We start from the raw sequence: 19,371 nt of genomic DNA on the forward strand, positions 1-19,371 counted from the left end.
TCCATGGGCGGACGGTCCGCGGTCCATGGGCGGACGGTCCGCGGCCTGATACTCATTTTTCCACTTTCTGTCCACTTTCTGATTTTGAATTCCGAATCCGAATTGGTGCTCATATATGGACATTTTGACCAATCCAAGAGTTGGTATGCATGCATATACATATGATGTAATTGAGTAATGCAAGATTTTTGAATTAAACTATCTAGAGCAATTAGAAATGAAAAATGCACAAATAATACCAAATAAATAGCATAAAGAGCATACTTAGACCCAAGATGCAAGACGACACATGTGTGATCAACTTCAAGTCACATTTGAGATATCGATCACATTCATTTCACTTCTTAGAGAACAAAATCTTGTTTCATCCAAAGGTTTTGTAAAAATGTCTGCTAATTGATCATCGGTGCCAATGGAATAAATAGAGATATCTCCCTTACCAACATGATCTCTTAAGAAGTGATGCCGTATATCAATATGCTTGGTTCTTGAGTGTTGGACCGGATTGGTAGCCAATTTTACCGCACTCTCATTATCACACATGAGAGGCACATTCTTGAAAATAATTCCATAGTCCAATAAGGTTTGTTTCATCCATAATAGTTGAGCACAACAATTTTCGGCCGATATATATTCCGCCTCGGCGGTAGATAGAGCAACCGAATTTTGTTTCTTAGAATACCATGAAACAAGAGATCTACCAAGAAATTGACAACAACCGGAGGTGCTTTTTCTATCAACTTTACACCCCGCATAGTCCGAATCCGAATATCCAATTAATTCAAATTGAGCACCTTTGGGATACCATAGACCAATATTGGGAGTATACTTCAAATATCTTAGAATTCTTTTAGCGGCCTTCAAGTGAATCTCTCTAGGAGAAGCTTGAAATCGAGCACACATGCATACACTAAACATAACATCGGGCCTAGATGCGGTAATATAAAGCAAACTACCAATTATTGAACGATAAAGTTTTTGATCAACTATAGTACCTCCTTCATCTAAGTCTAGATGACCATTTGTTGCCATTGGAGTCTTGATAGGCTTAGAATTTTCTAAACCAAACTTCTTGAGCATGTCCTTCAAATATTTTGATTGACTTATAAAAATTCCATCTTTCAATTGTTTGATTTGAAGGCCAAGAAAGAAGCTCAATTCTCCTATCATAGACATTTCAAATTCTTTTGACATCATTTTTCCGAACTCCTCACAAAATAATTCATTAGTAGATCCAAAAATAATATCATCAACGTAGATTTGACAAACAAATAAATCTTTGCCAATTCTTTTAGTGAATAGAGTAGTGTCAACCTTCCCAATTTTGAAGTCTTTGGAAAGCAAGAAATCCCTAAGCCTTTCATACCAAGCGCGTGGAGCTTGCTTAAGCCCATAGAGAGCTTTAGAAAGCTTGAACACATGGTTAGGTCTTTTGGGGTCCTCAAAACCGGGAGGTTGTTCAACATACACTAGTTCACTAATCTTACCATTTAGAAAGGCACTCTTTACATCCATTTGGTAGAGCTTGATATTGTGTGCACAAGCATAAGCAAGTAGAATCCGGATTGCTTCTAATCTTGCTACGGGAGCAAATGTCTCCCCAAAATCCAATCCTTCAATTTGAGTATATCCTTGTGCAACTAATCTTGCCTTGTTTCTTACTACCACACCATCTTCATTGTGCTTGTTGTGAAACACCCATTTTGTACCAATAACATTGTGGTTCTTTGGTCTCTCAACAAGCTCCCAAACTTCATTTCGAGCGAAGTTATTTAATTCTTCATGCATTGCATTCACCCAATCAACATCAAGTAGAGCTTCATCTACACGGTTAGGTTCCATACAAGATACAAAAGAGAAATGTTCACAAAATGAAGCTATGCGAGAGCGAGTTTGAACACCCTTACTAATATCACCCACAATTTGATCAACCGGGTGATCCTTCACAATGGAATGATGAATTCTTGATACCGTTTGATAGTTGCTTGTTGAAGCATTAGGAGGAACCGTAGGTCTTGAAGTACCTTGATCATGAGTATCCATGGTTTCATCGAGTTGTTGGCTTTGGTGATCTTCCTCATTTATAGTTGAGGATGAAGGAATGACAACCACACTATCTTCATCATCATCTTCCTTTGGTTTTATTTCACCAATGGCCATTGTTTTCATTGCATTTATCAATTGAGTTCCTCCAACATCATCGAGATTATCACTCTCATCTTGAGACCCATTTGTTTCATCGAATTCAACATCATATGCTTCCTCAATAATACCATGAGTTTTGTTGAAGACTCTATAAGCCTTACTATTTGATGAATATCCAAGAAGAAAACCCTCATCACATTTCTTCTCAAATTTAGAAAGCCGGCTTCCCTTTCTCAAAATATAACATTTGCAACCGAATACCCTAAAATATGAGATATTTGGCTTTCTACCAATGAGCAATTCATATGGAGTTTTCTTCAAGAGCTTGTGACAATATAGTCTATTTGATGAATGACAAGCGGTATTTATTGCCTCGGCCCAATAAGAATCCGATATATTATATTCCGCTAACATAGACCTTGCCATATCAATAAGAGTTCTATTCTTTCTTTCAACAATACTGTTTTGTTCCGGGGTATATTTGGAAGAGAATTCATGTTTGATACCCTTGTCATCACAATATTGATCAATTCTTGCATTTTTGAATTCCGACCCATTATCACTTCTAACCTTTTTGATGTCAAAGTCAAATTGATTTTGAGCCAATATAGCAAATGACTTGAATGTTTCAAACACATTGGATTTGTCTCGTAGAAAATAAACCCAAGTAAATCTTGAATAGTCATCCACAATCACAAGACAATAAGAATTACCACCAATACTTACAAAAGATGTGGGCCCAAATAAATCCATGTGAAGTAATTCCAAAGGTCGATGAGTGGACATTTGACTTTTATTTGGATGAGTGTTTGCCACTTGCTTACCGGCTTGACAAGAGCTACACAATTTGTTCTTTTCAAACTTCACATCTTTTAAGCCTCGAACTAAGTCATGCTTGGTTAGCCGATTGAGTTGCTTCATCCCAACATGACCAAGTCTTCTATGCCATAACCAACCTAGTGAAGCTTTTGAAAATAAGCAAGTTGTGAGCTTTGCCTCATTAGATGAGAAATCAACAAGATAAAGATTTTCATGTCTAAAACCTTTAAATTTAAGATTGCTACCATCAACACTAGAGATAATAACATCTTCAACTGTGAAATTGCAACAAAATCCTAAATCACATAATTGAGCTACGGAAAGTAAATTAAAATTCAAAGACTCAACCAATAGCACATTTGATATAGAATGATCATTTGAGATAGCAATTTTACCCAAACCTTTAACCTTTCCTTTACGATTATCTCCAAATGTGATACTATCATAATTTGAGCAATCTTCCTCACTCATTTGGGTAAACATCTTCATATCCCCGGTCATGTGTTGAGTGCATCCACTATCCAACACCCAATGATTCCCTCCCGCCTTGTAGTTTACCTACAAAAGGAAATCAATCTCTTTTAGGTACCCAAACTTGCTTGGGTCCTTGGATGTTAGTGACCAAGGTCTTTGGCACCCAAATAGCTTTCTTTTTGTTTCCAACAATTGAAGTACCAACAAATTTAGCATGAACACCTTTTGCATTATGAGAAAGAACATAACAATGCTCAAAACAAGTGGAGGATACATGTTTGAACTTGGGACAATTTTTCTTAACATGTCCCTTTTTGTGACACTTGTGACACACTTTGTCACATTCTTTCACAAACAATGTCTTTTGCTTTACAAAAGCATTCTTTCCTTTCTTGGGAACATATCCAAGACCTTCACGGTTAAGAGAGCATCGTTGACTTCCCAATATGAAATCCAATTTCTTCTTACCACCATATGCCTTTTCTAGGTCATGAGTTAGAGTATTTATTCTATCCACTAACACTTCATTCTCAACAATAATTTTTGATTCATCAAGAGCAATATTATCATTGAGAGAAATTTTGCATTTATCACAAATAGAGTTAGTAGGTAGTGGTTCACTTGTAAGACTATCAAGTAAGTCACAAGTGACTCCAACATCCTTAGTGACCACCTCAACTTCATGCACAATAGATGATTTTTGAGCATCCGCAAGCTTCTCACAATTTTCTTTGAGGTCATTGTGAGAGGTCTTGAGCTCCTCAAAAGACACTTGGAGGTTTTTATATAATTCCTTCAAGGCCTTAAATTTTTCTTTTTCTTTGTGCATGTAGTCATCGGCCTCACCTAACATTCTAACAAGATCATCATATGAATAGCCATCATCATCAACATCATCGATATCATCATCATCATTTATATCATTTAAATCGGTGATGATTTTTACCTTAGCATCTCCCTTTGCCATGAGGCAATGGGGGGATGAGAAGAGTGAGGGAGCTTCCTTGATGGCAATTCCGGCATTAAGCTTGGATGAGGTGTCATCATCATCATCATCCGAGCTATCATCCGAGTCCCATTCAACTAAGTAGGCTTTGCCATCTTTCTTCTTGTTATAGTATTTCTTTTTCTTATTGTCACTTTCATCTTTGCCCTTCTTCTTCTTGCTTGGACAATTCATGGCAATGTGACCGGGTTCCCCACACTCAAAACATTTTCTATCATTGAAAGCATTTCTTCTAGATGTTTGACCTCTTCTAGGTTGACCTCTTTTCATCTTCATGAATTTATTGAATTTCCTTACAAATAAAGCCATGTCACCATCACTCTCACTTTCATTTTCTTCATCATTGCTATCTTCCTTTTCAATTGCCTTTGAGGCCTTGGCTTTGAGAGCAATAGATTCATTTTTCACCTTCTTTGCCAAACTTAAAGCATCGGCTTGTGACTTCTTAAATATATCTTGAGTGAGAATTTCTCCCAATACTTCGGTTGGAGAGGTTGTAGATAGATCACTCCTTACTAGCATTGTCACAATAGTCTCATATTTCTCCGGAAGTGATCTAAGGAACTTGTGTGTGAAATCCACATCCGGTACATTGAAACCAAGTCCCTTGAGTTCATTTACAATCTCATTCAATCGATTGAACATATCGGATACACTCTCATCTTCTTTCATAATAAATTGCTCAAACTTCCCTTTGCACACATATAGTTTGGCACTCTTCACAATTGTAGTTCCTTCATGAATTTCCATTAGTTTTACCCAAATCTCATGAGCGGTTGTGAGATTCTTGATACGATTGAACTCATTTATATCAAGAGCATCATAAAAGACATTCATGGCTTGATCATTTGTGAGGATATTCTCATTATCACTAACGGATGGTTCATCTTCCTTCAATACAACAAATCCATCTCTAACAATTGGCCAAATTTTTCCACCCATTGCTCTAAGATGCATTGACATTCTTATTTTCCAATAATCATAATTGTTTCCATCAAAGTGCGGTGGCTTCCCAATGTGCACGTTGTTGTTACTAGCCATTTTGTCCCACTCCGGGATGATTAGATCCACAAACAATGGAGTCCTCGGCTCCGATACCACTTGTAGGATCTAGGACACCGGCTAGAGAGGGGGTGAATAGACGGTTTTGACTAAAAACAACAATACTAAGTAAATTTAATCAATACAACAAGAGGAATAAATTTGCTAGTGTCAATAAGTAAACAATGTATGAAAGACAACTACGGAGATTGAATACTTGAAGAACAATAAGCAAAACACTAATCAATTGCAAGGCAATAAGTAATGCTAGAAGGAATAGACACCGAAATTTATCCCGTGGTATCGGTGATTTGCCGATCACCCCTAATCCACGTTGAGGTGGACTTCAAGCTCTCACTTGCTCCTCTATCAAGACACGACTTGATCTTTGAGCCAAGTGGACAAGAAATCACTCAATACCTCGATTCCACTAATGTCACCTTTGCCGCTCCGGCGAGGTAGGCGCGAACCCCTCACAATCAACACCGCGACTTCTCCACAATCTTCTTGGAGAGCTCGACGGAGACAATCACCCGAGCCGTCTAGGAGGCGGCAACCTCCAAGAGTAACAAGCCAACGACGCTTGCTCAGTGTACCACCTAGTGCCTCAAGAATCACCAAATGATGCAAATGCACTAGGAACCCTCAATCTCTCACTAGAATGCAATCTCAAGCAAAGAGTGTGAGAGAGTGAGCTGGAGGATCACAAATGAGCTCAATATGTGCAAGGAATAGCCAAGGGAGGTCTCACACACGAGCTACCCTTCTATTTATAGTCCCCCATCTAAAACCAACCGTTATGTGCAAAAGGGGGCAGTTCTGCGCACACGCGGACCGTCCGCGCCCTAGGGCCGGACGGTCCGCCGTACACCATAACGGCTATAATGACCGTTGAAACATGTCAGAGCAGACTCAAAAGGTGGGTCCGGACAGTCCGCCCTTCAAGGCCGGACCGTCCGCGACCTGGCAATTTCAAACACCCGAGCCTCGGATCAAACGGAGTTAACACACGCGGACCGTCCGGCTATAAATCCCGGACCGTCCGCGACCTGAGACAGTACTGTCCGGACTGGTCCCCCGGACCGTCCGTAGTACAAACCAATAAAAACACACAGTCCCTGTCCAAAAACGAGTTATACACATGCGGACCGTCCGCGCCTCACAGGCGGACCGTCCGCCTATAATTCAGGGACTGACCCGAAGCCACCTTCCTCTGGTCAGGACTGCGGACGGTCCGGCCCTAAGGCCCGGACGGTCCGCAGTGCAATAGAACACAGAGTCAACACAAATGGTCAAACCCCGGACCTGCTGGAGGATCGCGGACGGTCCGCCCTTAAGGGCCGGACAGTCCGCACGACCAAGACTTCTCAAATTTCAAACATGCTTTTGAATGAACTTTTAACTCACGAAATGAGAAGCGCTGTTAGCCCTTATGCAAATGCAACTACTTGATGCTCTATGAGGCACTAAGTTTTACACAGATCTAAGTCATTGACCCCTCTTAATAGTACGGCTATCTAGCCTACTAATCCGGTCAGGTATCTTCTCTAAACACCTCAAGACCGGCAAAAGTAAAACCTATATTATACCTTTGCCTTCATCTGATCCACAACCAATGCGTATGACTCTTCAACATTTCCTGTTCTATGTGGTCCAACCCTGCATTCTTATTTCTCCAAGAATCGTTAGTCCACAAGTAGTTGTCATTAATTACCAAAACATTACCAAAGGGGCCTAGATGATTCACAACGGGCGCGGGACATCGCAGAGCGGTACGAGCTTGGAGCGGAGCTCGGGCGCGGCGAGTTCGGGGTCACATATCTCTGCACGGACCGCGCCTTAGGGGAGGCGCTAGCCTGCAAGTCCATCTCCAAGAAGAAGCTCCGCACCCCCGTCGGCGTCGAGGACGTGCGCCGGGAGGTGGAGATCATGGGGGTCATCGGTCGATCCGTCACCGGCGCGCAAAACACAGGGACGAAATCGCAGGAGATGGAGTGTTGTGAAAGGGAAGGGAGGGAGCGATAGGCGGTGGTGCCATACCAGAGCCATGGGTGGAGGGGATCGGAGCCGGAGTAGGAGCGGATGTCGTCCACCACCGACGAGAGGAGCTTCTTCTCCTGCTCCGCGACGGCGGCCATGGCTAGGCTCCGATTGGAGTCTTCACGAAGATCTGCACACGTCCCTCGTTCAAATCCTCGGGCCTTTCATCATGGAGGGCGCTAGTGTTGGGACTTGGGAGCGCATCATGCGGGGATGAGGATAGAAGGGAGTGCAGCGTGCGGTTTGAGAATCTATGCGGGAAGCGCTCCGCGGAGCGTGCGATGCGGAGGTAGCGCACATGTGGGGCGAGGGCGCAGAGCGAGCGATGGTGGCGCGCGTGCGATGTGGGGGAATGGGGGATGCGCAGGCGTGGGAGTGGGCGGGGGCACAAGGGTGTGGACGCTGACACTGTTATCTTAATAGTGTAGTATAGATTAGGAACTGCAAATATTAGAGATAAGATAGGGTGGAATGAGTGTGGAAAGGAGGAACGACAGTGAAGAAAGAATGGCATACCTCTGCTGGCACCTGACGCGCATCTAGCATATCAGCCTTGGTGCAGATTCGTAAAAGGATCGTACAAGATTCAGTCAGGTATGCAAAAATACCTCCACAGAATATTATCTAGATTGTATTTGCAACACAAAGAACTTGAGAAGCTTCACAACATGCTCGTGCCAAAAGTGATATAGATTTTGTGATAATCTGTATAACCCAGCAGATAACAGTAAATTATGAGACATGTGAATGCCAATCCAAGGCCCTATACAGATTTTGAAATGAGGCCCTATCCACGTGAATGCTCATGAGGAAGTTTTTTCTCCGATCTACATCTCTGTTGGGGAATTTATCTCTGCGGGGATCCGTCTCCATTAAAAAGTACAATATTTAAAGGTAAGTTTAAATTAATTATATCATATAAATATAAATTGAGAAACAAGATTTAAAGTTATAAGAGATATATTTTAGAGTTTAGTTTGACTATTTTGTAATATGCTATGTATTAATTTTTTAGTATAATTTTAATAAGTCAATGGACTAGTTTAGATCAAGAGAAGTTTGTGAGGCGGTACGCGAAGAATGAGGACAGAATGGCTTCCCATCCCCATCACCACGACCCTGACGTGGACTAATTTTTTTCCGTTCTGGTTCTCATATGGACTAAATTACCTTCATAAACGTAACACGTCCCCTAATAGGGAAATTCCCTAGGGGAATCAGCTCACCATTGCCATCTCTAGTGAAGCCTTATTTACCTGTGTGTGCCTTAGTTACTCTTCGTTTTATGCTGGTAATTTTGTATGCGCCTTAGTTACTCTTAGCGATCTCGGACGAACACCCTGCACACCCTCCTGCACGGCCTTGGTGTGAACTCTCTATCTATTATTTTTTAAGAACTATCTTAATGTTAATGAACTTCATTAAATATATGGATTAACAAATTTTGACCACAGTTTTTGCACGACCTATTCTGTTTACTTTTAGTTTTTTCAAGTAAAATCATTAAGTAGCAAGAGAAGGTGGTCATGCGTGATTAAACTAAGAACACATCTAGTTAAACATCCAATTCATCATTCATCCAAGTGCAATTGGTCAAGAGCAAGTCTGTAGTTTTACTTCTAGTTATGACCCGATATCATTGGCCTGAAGAAAGGAAAACATGGAAGGCTAACATCTTCTAAACTTGCATATGCCAAACAAAGTGTGTGTGCCTATCTACAGACACAAACGCATGCCATTTTGAACAACAAAACATGGACAGAATCCGCACTTGGTGGCGCCATACAGAATCTGCACTTGCTTCTCTACCACTCTTTCCATTTTCTCTATTGATCAGGAAATACACCAGACGAATCAAACAAAGATGAACATTATCCTATTAGTTAGTTAGTTGAACACGAAACAAATCATCCTTGTTGTCTTCAACATAAGGAACAATATGGTCATATAACGCAGTACTAAAATTCAGCCAGAGACCTTGGTGGGAGATCTGCAAGTCCAAATCCTACAATCACCAATACAAAAGCAAATGAAGAACTACATGTTTTGAACTTCAATACAAAGTTCAACTCTTTCCTACTAAAAATACAGTTATAACTGGAAGAAACTCCACAAGGTTTCATATATCAAAGGCATATGAAGTTTAATTTAAACATGAGAATAACAAGACCCAGTTCTCGAGATGACACTATTTACAATTACAACTGCTACTGTTAGGCAACCTTTGGCCACAGAGACGATATGTATAACAGAGCCATTTTAACGATCACTCCATCAGTAATGCAACATTTGGTGATTACCTCCTTCAGCGGAACATCAATGAAAACAGTGTCAAGAATATCATTAAGACCAGGAGGAGACGAGCCCATAAGGATGAACATGGGGAGAAGCACCGATGAGGACCAGGAGACCGGAGCCCCACCAAGCCAAGACTTAACTAGGATTGCATCTCTTAGCTTCTAAGCTCCACTTCCACCCCGTTAAGAGATCTGGGAGTCTCCTCCCTCTATCGACTACTTGTAGCCCCTACTACAAGTTTGATCCTCAATAGTGTCAGTAGCGCAAGTTAATGATGACTGGATGTAGGGGACGTTCTGTCCGAACCAATATAAATCTTATGCCCTTTGCACACACCCTTCAGATTCTAGAACGCACACAATAAATTTACTTGTCGGAACGAGATACGAAACACCGACATTTTTGTGCCCAAAAACCTTAGCCACCACATTCCCTAAGATCTCGATCACCTTGCCCTCGGTGACCGGAACCGTCATCGCTATGGCTTCAACGGAGCCGATCTCTCCCATGGGTGGAAGGAGCCTCCCACTAACCATAAGCAGGAAAACAACACTAAAGGTGCCAAGGTGGAACACAAGGAGAATGAACACCACATGGAGGTGGAGAACCAACATCCGACGTATAGTTAAATCTATCATATTAGCTTGGGATATGTTTGGTTGTTAGCACAAGTATGGAATTTAACATGGTGTTTGGTTTGAGGATTTAGTTAGTCCATTATCTTCTCACTCCTCACTTTTTTGTTTGGTTTGTGGAACGTAATGAGTTGATCCATCACCACCTCATTCATCATAGTTAGCTAGTTAGTTAATACTAATATAAGGAATATGTCATCCCACCAAAATTGAGGAATTGACTCATGATGCATGCATCACCACATCTTGCATGGAGTGATTTCTCAAACCAAACACCCTATAAGTTTTCCAGGGTTACTTTGAACGGAATGTGTTTTTCTCCATCCGCTTCTGACTTTTTGAGTGTGTCTGCACTAGCCACACGAGAATAGCTTATCTAAAGTGTAAAGTTTTTTGTGAAAAAATAATATATTAGAATTTTAAAGAAAAATATATTAATAATTTTGCTACCGATGAAACTGGCAAACTCTTTTCAAGTAGGAACAGTACAGAGATATCACTTGGCAAGAAGCTGAAGTTCAATTATCTTCCACATTTTGAAAAGATTCATAAGGTATTCCAGTTGCAGTGCAACTTCCAGCGAGTTAATTTTTTAGCAAAGAATAGGATGTCTTGCTATATTAATTATTCCTTGCTTTTGAGCAAGTTTTCGGGCCTTAAAATTAATTATCACAAAAGTGAGTTATTTTGCTTTGGTCGGGTTACCGACGAGGAGGAACAATATCATCTTTTGTTTGGTTGCGAAAGGGGGGAATATCCATTCAAAAATATATGGGATTCCAATGAACTATCATAAGATAAGGAATAGTGATTGGAAAATAACAGAAATGAAATTCGAGAATAACCTCAGCGGATGGAAAGGAAAACTTATGTCTGTGGGTGGCCGAGTAGTTTTAATAAACTTAGTGCTTACAAGCTTAGTAATGTTTATGTTATCTTTCTTTGAAGTACCTAGAGGGGTTCTTGAGATGATTGACTACTTTCGTTCTAGGTTCTTTTGGCAAGGCGAGAATCATAAGAAGAAATATAGACTTGCCAGATGGGACATCCTATGCCAACCTAAGGATCAAGGAGGGTTAGGAATTCATAACATATAGGTTCAAAATAAATGTTTATTAAGCAAATGACTTTTAAGTTGTTTAACGAGACGACTTATGGTAATAGTTGTTACATAAAAAGTATCTTTATAGGTATCCTCTATCAAAAGTGACACATATAGACCTGAAGATTGGCATTTTTGGTCGGGTTTAATGAAGACCAATGATACCTTTTTAAACCTTGGAAAGTTAATCCTAAATAATGGGAAACATATTAGTTTTTGGGAAGATATTTAGCTTGGAAATCAACCTTTTATGTCTCAATGTCTGAGTCTATACCAGATTGTGAGACATAAAAGCGCCACGGTTGCTACGGTTTTAGGTTCAATACCTCTAAATGTATCTTTTCATAGGGCCTTAGTCGGGCCCCAACTTCATCTTATGGCATAATCTAGTGGCGCGTCTCATTCATGTTCAGTTACGGGCTAAAAAGGATATCTTTAGATGGAACTTAAATTCGTTTGGGCATTCTACAATTCAATCCATGTATAGATATCTTATAAAAATGGGACCATGTTTCATCAAAAGCTAATCTAGAAATTTAAAATATCTCTTAATATTTAAAAATGTGGTTATTGTTGAAAGGAGTGGCGCTGACAAAAGACATTCTAACAAAACACAAGTGACAGGGTAACCAAAAAAATGTGTTTTTTGTCGTTCGAATGAGTCCATTCAACATTTATTTTTTTGTTTGCCATTTTGCTGATCACATGTGGCGTTTGTTATCCTTTTGCTTTGGTTTGACGAGACCCATATAAGTTAGACATATCTTTGGAGTTGGTTGGGGTAAACTTAAATACTAAGAATCTTGTTATTCTAGGTGTCTCAACACTATACTGTGCTATTTGGAAAAGTAGGAATAACTTAGTTTTCTATAAAGCCCACATGATGACTTATCTGCAGATTATATTCAGAGTCACTCACTGGCTCAGACTCTGGTCGCAGCTCCAAAGAAGTGAAGACATAGTTGTCTTAATAAGGAACACATGTCGACGTCTCGAGACGGTGGCTATGCAGTTTTTCGCTTTTCATCTTTGGAGATTTACAAATGGTGTTGTGTTGTAACAGAACCTTACATTTCGTTGGTGTTGTGTTTGTGCGTCTTGGGGTTTTGTCCTCTTTCACGGTTTGGGGTTTGTCTCTCCGTTTGTGAGCAGACGACTGTGTTGCTAGTGTTTGTAAAACTTGGCCCTAACCTCAAAAGAGGTGAAAGTTGGAATTTGTTTTCCATTATCTAAAAAATATTAATTTAGCTAGCTAAATCAGGGTGTTCCTGATTTTCTGCTGATGGGCTACTACAATTTTCTGTCCATGTAGTCATACAATGATGATGTTACTAAGTTTAGTCACACGACTTTAAATATAGTCTCACTAGCATTTCTCATATATTTCTCATCAACATAATATTAGCTAAGTGTTGTATTCATTTCTACATTGTTGGTATGTTGTTTGTAGTAGTACCATTTTTCAACAATTTACAAATTTCAACAACTGAACAAGCTTTTCCCATTTCATAGTAATCTGTAAAAACTGCTTTGGTACCATATTACTAGCCTTGGAGGTATGAGAAGATGAGCAATTGATTAATGGAAATAGCTACATATAAATAAACCCATGGGCCACATGGGCATATAGGAAAAGGGCCTTCATCACTTAACATTAACAAGAACTTGTGTTAAGGTCATGACACTACTGCAGATCCTCATCATTGCCACCAATGACCCTCTTTAGCCTAGACGGCCATATAGCCCTATAGTAAAAAGGGCCTCCATACACTTAACGTTAACAAGAACTTGTGTTAAGGTCATGACACTACTCTAGATCCTCACCATTGTCACCAAGGACCCTTTTAGCCCAAACGACCATATGGCCCTATAGTAAAAAAGGCCTTCATACACTTAAACCCTAACCCTCTTTAGCCTAAACATTAAGTGTTCATGTCGTGATATTTTTGAAGGGGATATCGTGTTTGTTAATGTTCAGTACTACATAATTTCGTTCGAAAAGCATTCTATCTATATGCCCATTCAAAGTATTGTGTAAGAGAGTTTTTCCGACAAACGACGACCGTTAAGAGTAGAGATAAGTAGAGAAGAGAAGAATTATTATATATATATACACCAATATATAATATACCAATTTAAACTTTATAAAGCTCACCCAACTAAATCACTTCAACACCCATAACCTACACTGAATTAACCAAACAAATTATACTTAGACTTAACACACCATCAAGATCAACAGTTAAGATCGCTCGATAACTCTCCCTTACTCAAATTTAATTGACAATATTATTTATATCATCTCTCATCCTTCCTTCACTCGTGCCGCCATCGCCGTCGACATCAACCCATTCCCTCCTTGAGATCATAGCGTAAGCACAAGTTATATGTTAGAAAAAAAAAGAAAGTCACCCGAAAAAGAAGTACATAGGCCACATCTTTCGTTGGCCGGGCCGCGTTGGGCATGGCCGCATGGGCCTGCAAGACTGACGGCGCGGCCGCGCGGGAGGTTGAGAAGCCACGGTGAGACCACTGCCGTTAATACCGAACCTCTCGCGCCGTTACCCGCTGGTCCTAAAACCCTAGCGAAGGCGAGCCTTCCACTTCCCTCAACCTGCCGCCGCCACCGCCACCGCCGCCGCCATGTGCCCAGCAGCGGCGACCACGAGCTCCGCCAAGCCGTCGAAGAAGCGGAAACAGCCCGTCATAGCGCCGCCGGAGTCGGACTCTGAGGAGGAATCTGTCTACGACACTGCCTCCGACGATGACGAGGAGGAAGAGGAGACGCAGGAGTTAGAGAGTGAGGATGTAGACGAGGAGGTGGAGGAGGGGAGCGAGGGCGGCGAGGAAAATGAAATTGGTGACGATAGCGAGGTGGAAGAAGAGGAGGTGAAGGAGAAAAAAGAAAAGGAGGAGACGGTGAAGGAGAAAAAGGAAAAGAAGGACATGAAGCAAGAGGGAAAGAAGGCGAAGAAGCAAGAGGAAAAGAAGGCGAAGAAGGACAAGAAGGAAGAGGAAAAAAAGGTGATGGAGGACAAGAAAGAAGAGGAAAAGAAGGCGAAGAAGAAGAGCGAGGGGAGTGGAATCCTGTCTAACAAGCTCTTCTCGGAGCTCCCCCTCTCTGAGCTCACTGCCAAGGCCATCAGAGAGATGAACTACACCCACCTCACCCAGGTACCGCCCATCACCGTGCGTCTGTGCCCAAAGAGTTCTCTTTATGCGGCTTCTGTTCCCAGTGAAAATCGATAACTGTTTACCTTCTTTGTTTTTTTTGCCAGAGACAGTCTGCATAAACTTTAATTATTTTTGTGAAAGTCTGTGTTGTCTACTGCTCTGTTTGATTTTAGTGCTGATGATACAGTGAATTAAGGTTGTGGTTCTTTCCATGCTTGCAGATTCAAGCTAGATCAATACCACATCTGTTGGAGGGGAATGATGTGATGGGCGCAGCCAAGACTGGCTCTGGGAAGACTCTTGCATTCCTTATACCAGCGATTGAGATGCTATATCACACACACTTCTCACCGAGGAATGGGACTGGAGCTATTGTGGTTTGCCCGACACGGGAACTTGCTATCCAGGTATATGATGGTTTACTCGTACAGTCCGTGGTGCAATAACAGTATTCTTCAGCTCACATGGTTTAAGGTTGTTTAAAAACTGAGAAACGATTTATGTCAGACGTGTCAAATAAGATACGGTTATACTTTGTTTAGAGAATACTATCTAAAATTACTGGACAAATTGATGTGAAAGTATTTTTGTATAAGCTGCAAAAAGTCTTCTTAATGCTGCTGTTGCCAATAAATGACAAAACGTGGAATTTTAAAATTGTATTCTTTATGGTGTGTCAATTTTTTTTTGTATTTTGAACAGTTGCAATCTATATGGCCTTGAACCTACTCTATTGCTAATAATTTGGTCCTATGTATTTCACTATTCTTAACTGTTGCTGATTTATTTTCTCTAGACACACAATGTTGCCAAGGAGTTAATGAAATATCACTCACAAACTCTCGGATATGTCATTGGTGGTAATAATCGAAGAAGTGAGGCTGATCAGCTTGCAAAGGGGATCAATTTATTAGTTGCTACCCCAGGCAGGCTTTTGGACCATCTACAAAATACCAAGAGTTTCATATACAGAAGGCTAAAGGTAGTAAAACATAATGTTTGTAGCATTATCTTGAGAAGTCTGAAGGAAATCTGCTTGTATCATGCATTTTTGAGCTGTCATAACAAATAGCAGTAAACTTGCAATAATGCATCTAGTTTTGCATCATCAGTCCTGCTTATCCGCTGTATTACAGATGTATTATTTGGTTATCGCTATCTACTGCTTTTCCCAAGACTTGAAGCTTGCTTGAGTGTGAAAATAAATGGTACTCTCGAACTCTAGATAATTTTGCTTGGACTATACAACATATATGTAAAATTGTGTGCTGGTTTTTTATTTTTACCAAGTCAGCTTTTATACCTGTTTCTTGTTTTTTGTTGACTTGTTATTGGAAAATTTTCTTCTAGACCACTATTTAAGGCACATTTTCTATTTATTCCACAAACCTACATCAACAATGTGTAGCACACTCACAAGTCATTGACCAACCTGATGATATAGACGAAAAGTGCCCGGTGTTGGTATGAATGGAAATTCCTTGTCTCTTAATGAAGCTTTTCCTTGTAACACTATTTCTATCTTATTTAGGCATTTGTATCTCTGTTACATGTTCCCTTTTGGGTGTGTTGTTAGTTCCTCCATGATTCTGGATTTAGTTTGTCTGGAGTGACATGTGACAATTTTTTTTGAGGATATCAGCTGAGCTGAGAATTGTTTAGGTAGCTTGAAGTTTTTGGTACCGCTCTTATGGCTGTCCTCAAAATTTAATATTCTATTTTTCTGATGGAAAATGTGTTCTAAACATACTGTATGGATGGGATGGGCTCAAGACATTTTTCCCTTGATCAGCCTCTGGCACGAAGCCCAGAAGATTGAACGTACTGGGCTGGGCAGTCCATATATCAGTAGGCCTTAGCTTGCTGGCTTGATCTCATGTGCCATCTGTTATTTCACCATAGGGAAATGGAAAATATTATTCATGTTTATGAATGCCAACACACCATGGCTGATTGATCTGTTCTCCAACTTACTTTGTGCATCTATGTAATTTTGCAGTGCCTTGTCATTGATGAAGCCGATCGCATACTTGAGCAAAACTTTGAGGAAGACATGAAACAAATATTTAAACGCCTTCCCCAGGTACATGGGCTATGTACTTCCCATTTCATATGCATATTGCAGATTTAAACTTCACATTGACATAATGTTTTATATTTTTGTTGGATCATCATGGATGATATGCAGAATAGGCAGACTGTTCTTTTTTCTGCTACACAAACTCCAGAGGTTAGTAGATCTTTTATGCTGCTTGTAGTCAACTTTTCATTCATGATTTATATAATTTGCTCTTATGCGGTGATGCCCCACAGGTTGAAAAATTTGCTAAACTGTCATTTGAGAAAAATGAAGAAAGTAAAAAAAAACCTGTTTATGTTGGAGTTGATGATGATAAGTCAAAGGTAAGGAATTGGTTTACCTGGTTATTCAACTGTCCTTCCAAGAGTCTTCTGTAGAAAAAAAATAACTATGGTGCTTTGTCAGGCTACTGTTGAAGGCCTGCAGCAGGGTTATTGTGTCATTTCTAGCGATAAAAGGTTCTTGGTTCTGTATGCTTTCCTAAGAAAGAAGCGGAATAAGAAGATAATGGTGTTCTTCTCATCATGTAATTCAGTAAAGTTCCACGCTGAACTTCTGAATTTCCTTGGGATAGAGTGTTCTGATATCCATGGAAAACAGAAGCAACAGAAGCGAACTACTACATTCTTTAGCTTTTGCAAGGCAGAAAAGGGCATCTTATTGTGCACTAATGTGGCTGCCCGTGGACTTGATATTCCTGACGTGGTGAGATTTTGACTTCTTATTTTTTAACGCTAAACTTAATTCTTGTTCACGGCTAACAGAAGCATCTGGTTTCTTCTTTAGGATTATATCTTGCAATATGACCCTCCAGATGAACCAAAGGTTGGTGATTCTAAACAGAGCCTGTGAAATTTTCTACACAGTGCTTGCTATAATTATTATTTGCAATTTCACTTTCAGGATTACATTCACAGAGTTGGTCGTACCGCACGTGGTGAGAAAGGCAAAGGAAGTGCATTGCTGTTCTTACTACCAGAAGAACTGAAGTTTCTAATTTACCTGAAGGTATGTGTGAAAAAGATAATATAATACTTGTGCCCTGTTTCCTTGACCTGCTACTCCCTCCCTCTGGTGAATTAAGAGAAATCACACATTTATTGGTTGTCTGTAGGCGGCCAAGGTTACCCTGACGGAATATGAGTTCAATCAGAAGAATGTGCCAAATTTGCAATCGCAGCTTGTAAGTACCCCTTTCAAGATAACTGAATTATACGAGTCCCCCCTTTTGTCATATATATAGTTAACTCGAGCTGATGAACAGGAGAATATTGTTGGTGAGAATTACTTTCTGAACCAGTCTGCCAAAGAAGCCTACAGATCCTACGTTTTGGCATATGACTCTCACTCTATGAAAGACATTTTTAATGTCCATCAACTTGATCTGCAGGTAAACGTTTTGCAAAGTTTTCATTAACTGCAAAGTTCAGCTTATTCCTTATGAAGAAGCTATCGTGAGTTAATTGCATATGCGTTTCGTATATATTATTATGTCTTTGCATCAATGTCAGGAGAATGAGCATGAGCTATAATTGGTCATGGGTTGCTTTTATATATATATATATATATATATATATATATATATATATATATATATATATATATATATATATATATATATATATATATATATATATATATATTCTGTCTTGCCATCAGCGTCAGGAGAATGAGCTAATTGCATTTGGTGTTTTATATAGTGTCTTAGTACCATTGCCATGAGAATGAAACAGTAAATGCATGACAGGTTTTGCTACTATACCGGGGAACTCAAATGAGTTTCTGTTGCCCCACAGAAAGTAGCAGCATCACTGTGTTCTTATTAGTGAACTCTATTTGCATATGGGTTTTCGATACTCTAGAGAACTCATCATGCCCATTTTGTTGCCACTTTCACAGAAAGTAGCTGCGTCATTCGGTTTCAAGAATCCCCCGAAAGTGAACCTGGACCTGGATAGCAGTGCGGCGAAGCATCGGAAGAAGATGAGGAGAGTAGACGGTGGGAAGAGGCATGGCATCAGCGCTTCGAACCCGTACGGGAGGAAGGACAAAGGCGGTGCCGGCGATAAACGACAGTTGGCGAGATTCTAGAAAGGAAGGAAGAGCAGGAGCGTTTCACTATTGTTGTGTTCGTACCAGGGCTTTGATTGATGTTACCTGGCTTGGGAAAAATCTTGACAGGCCACTAAGATTGGCTATAAATTTTGGGTTGTCTTGATATATTTGGTGTGTAACGCAATCAGCCTGCTCGATGCGAAAATTGGATTATTGCTTTATAGTACTTGTGGTTTCCAACCCGAGGAAAGTTGGTGCTGTGGTTTCTGGTTTTGCGTCTCAACACGACCATGGCGGGCGACGACGACCCGTGGCTTCATCTTGCCCGGGCGCCGTTGCCATAGCAGGCTGCAGCCTGCAGATTCATTTGGAGTTGGTCCCGGTCACCACAAGTCCACAACTAGGCACAGCACCAATTTTCCTCGGGTTGAAGAGGAGCCCTTCCTTGAAGAGGAGGCCGCGGTCCGCGGCCGAGATGTGGGCTCTCGGCCCCGCCGCCGGC

At 40.5% G+C, this 19,371-nt stretch overlaps 1 protein-coding gene across 1 annotated transcript; it reads left to right on the top strand.

Annotated features, from left to right (window-relative positions):
- The first annotated feature begins 14,116 nt into the window (after positions 1 to 14,116).
- Positions 14,117 to 19,033, top strand: LOC100501728 (DEAD-box ATP-dependent RNA helicase 51). The gene is made up of 12 exons (NM_001196398.1): positions 14,117 to 14,734; positions 14,956 to 15,141; positions 15,531 to 15,716; positions 16,734 to 16,817; positions 16,923 to 16,964; positions 17,048 to 17,137; positions 17,220 to 17,519; positions 17,601 to 17,639; positions 17,718 to 17,822; positions 17,929 to 17,997; positions 18,079 to 18,204; positions 18,714 to 19,033. Exons 1-12 carry the CDS (start codon positions 14,204 to 14,206, stop codon positions 18,903 to 18,905), a joined length of 1,950 nt encoding a protein of 649 aa, NP_001183327.1. The 5' UTR covers positions 14,117 to 14,203; the 3' UTR covers positions 18,906 to 19,033.
- The last annotated feature ends 338 nt before the right edge of the window (positions 19,034 to 19,371 follow it).

This window comes from Zea mays, chromosome 5 (genome assembly GCF_902167145.1).
Source record: "Zea mays cultivar B73 chromosome 5, Zm-B73-REFERENCE-NAM-5.0, whole genome shotgun sequence".
Lineage (NCBI taxonomy): Eukaryota > Viridiplantae > Streptophyta > Magnoliopsida > Poales > Poaceae > Zea > Zea mays.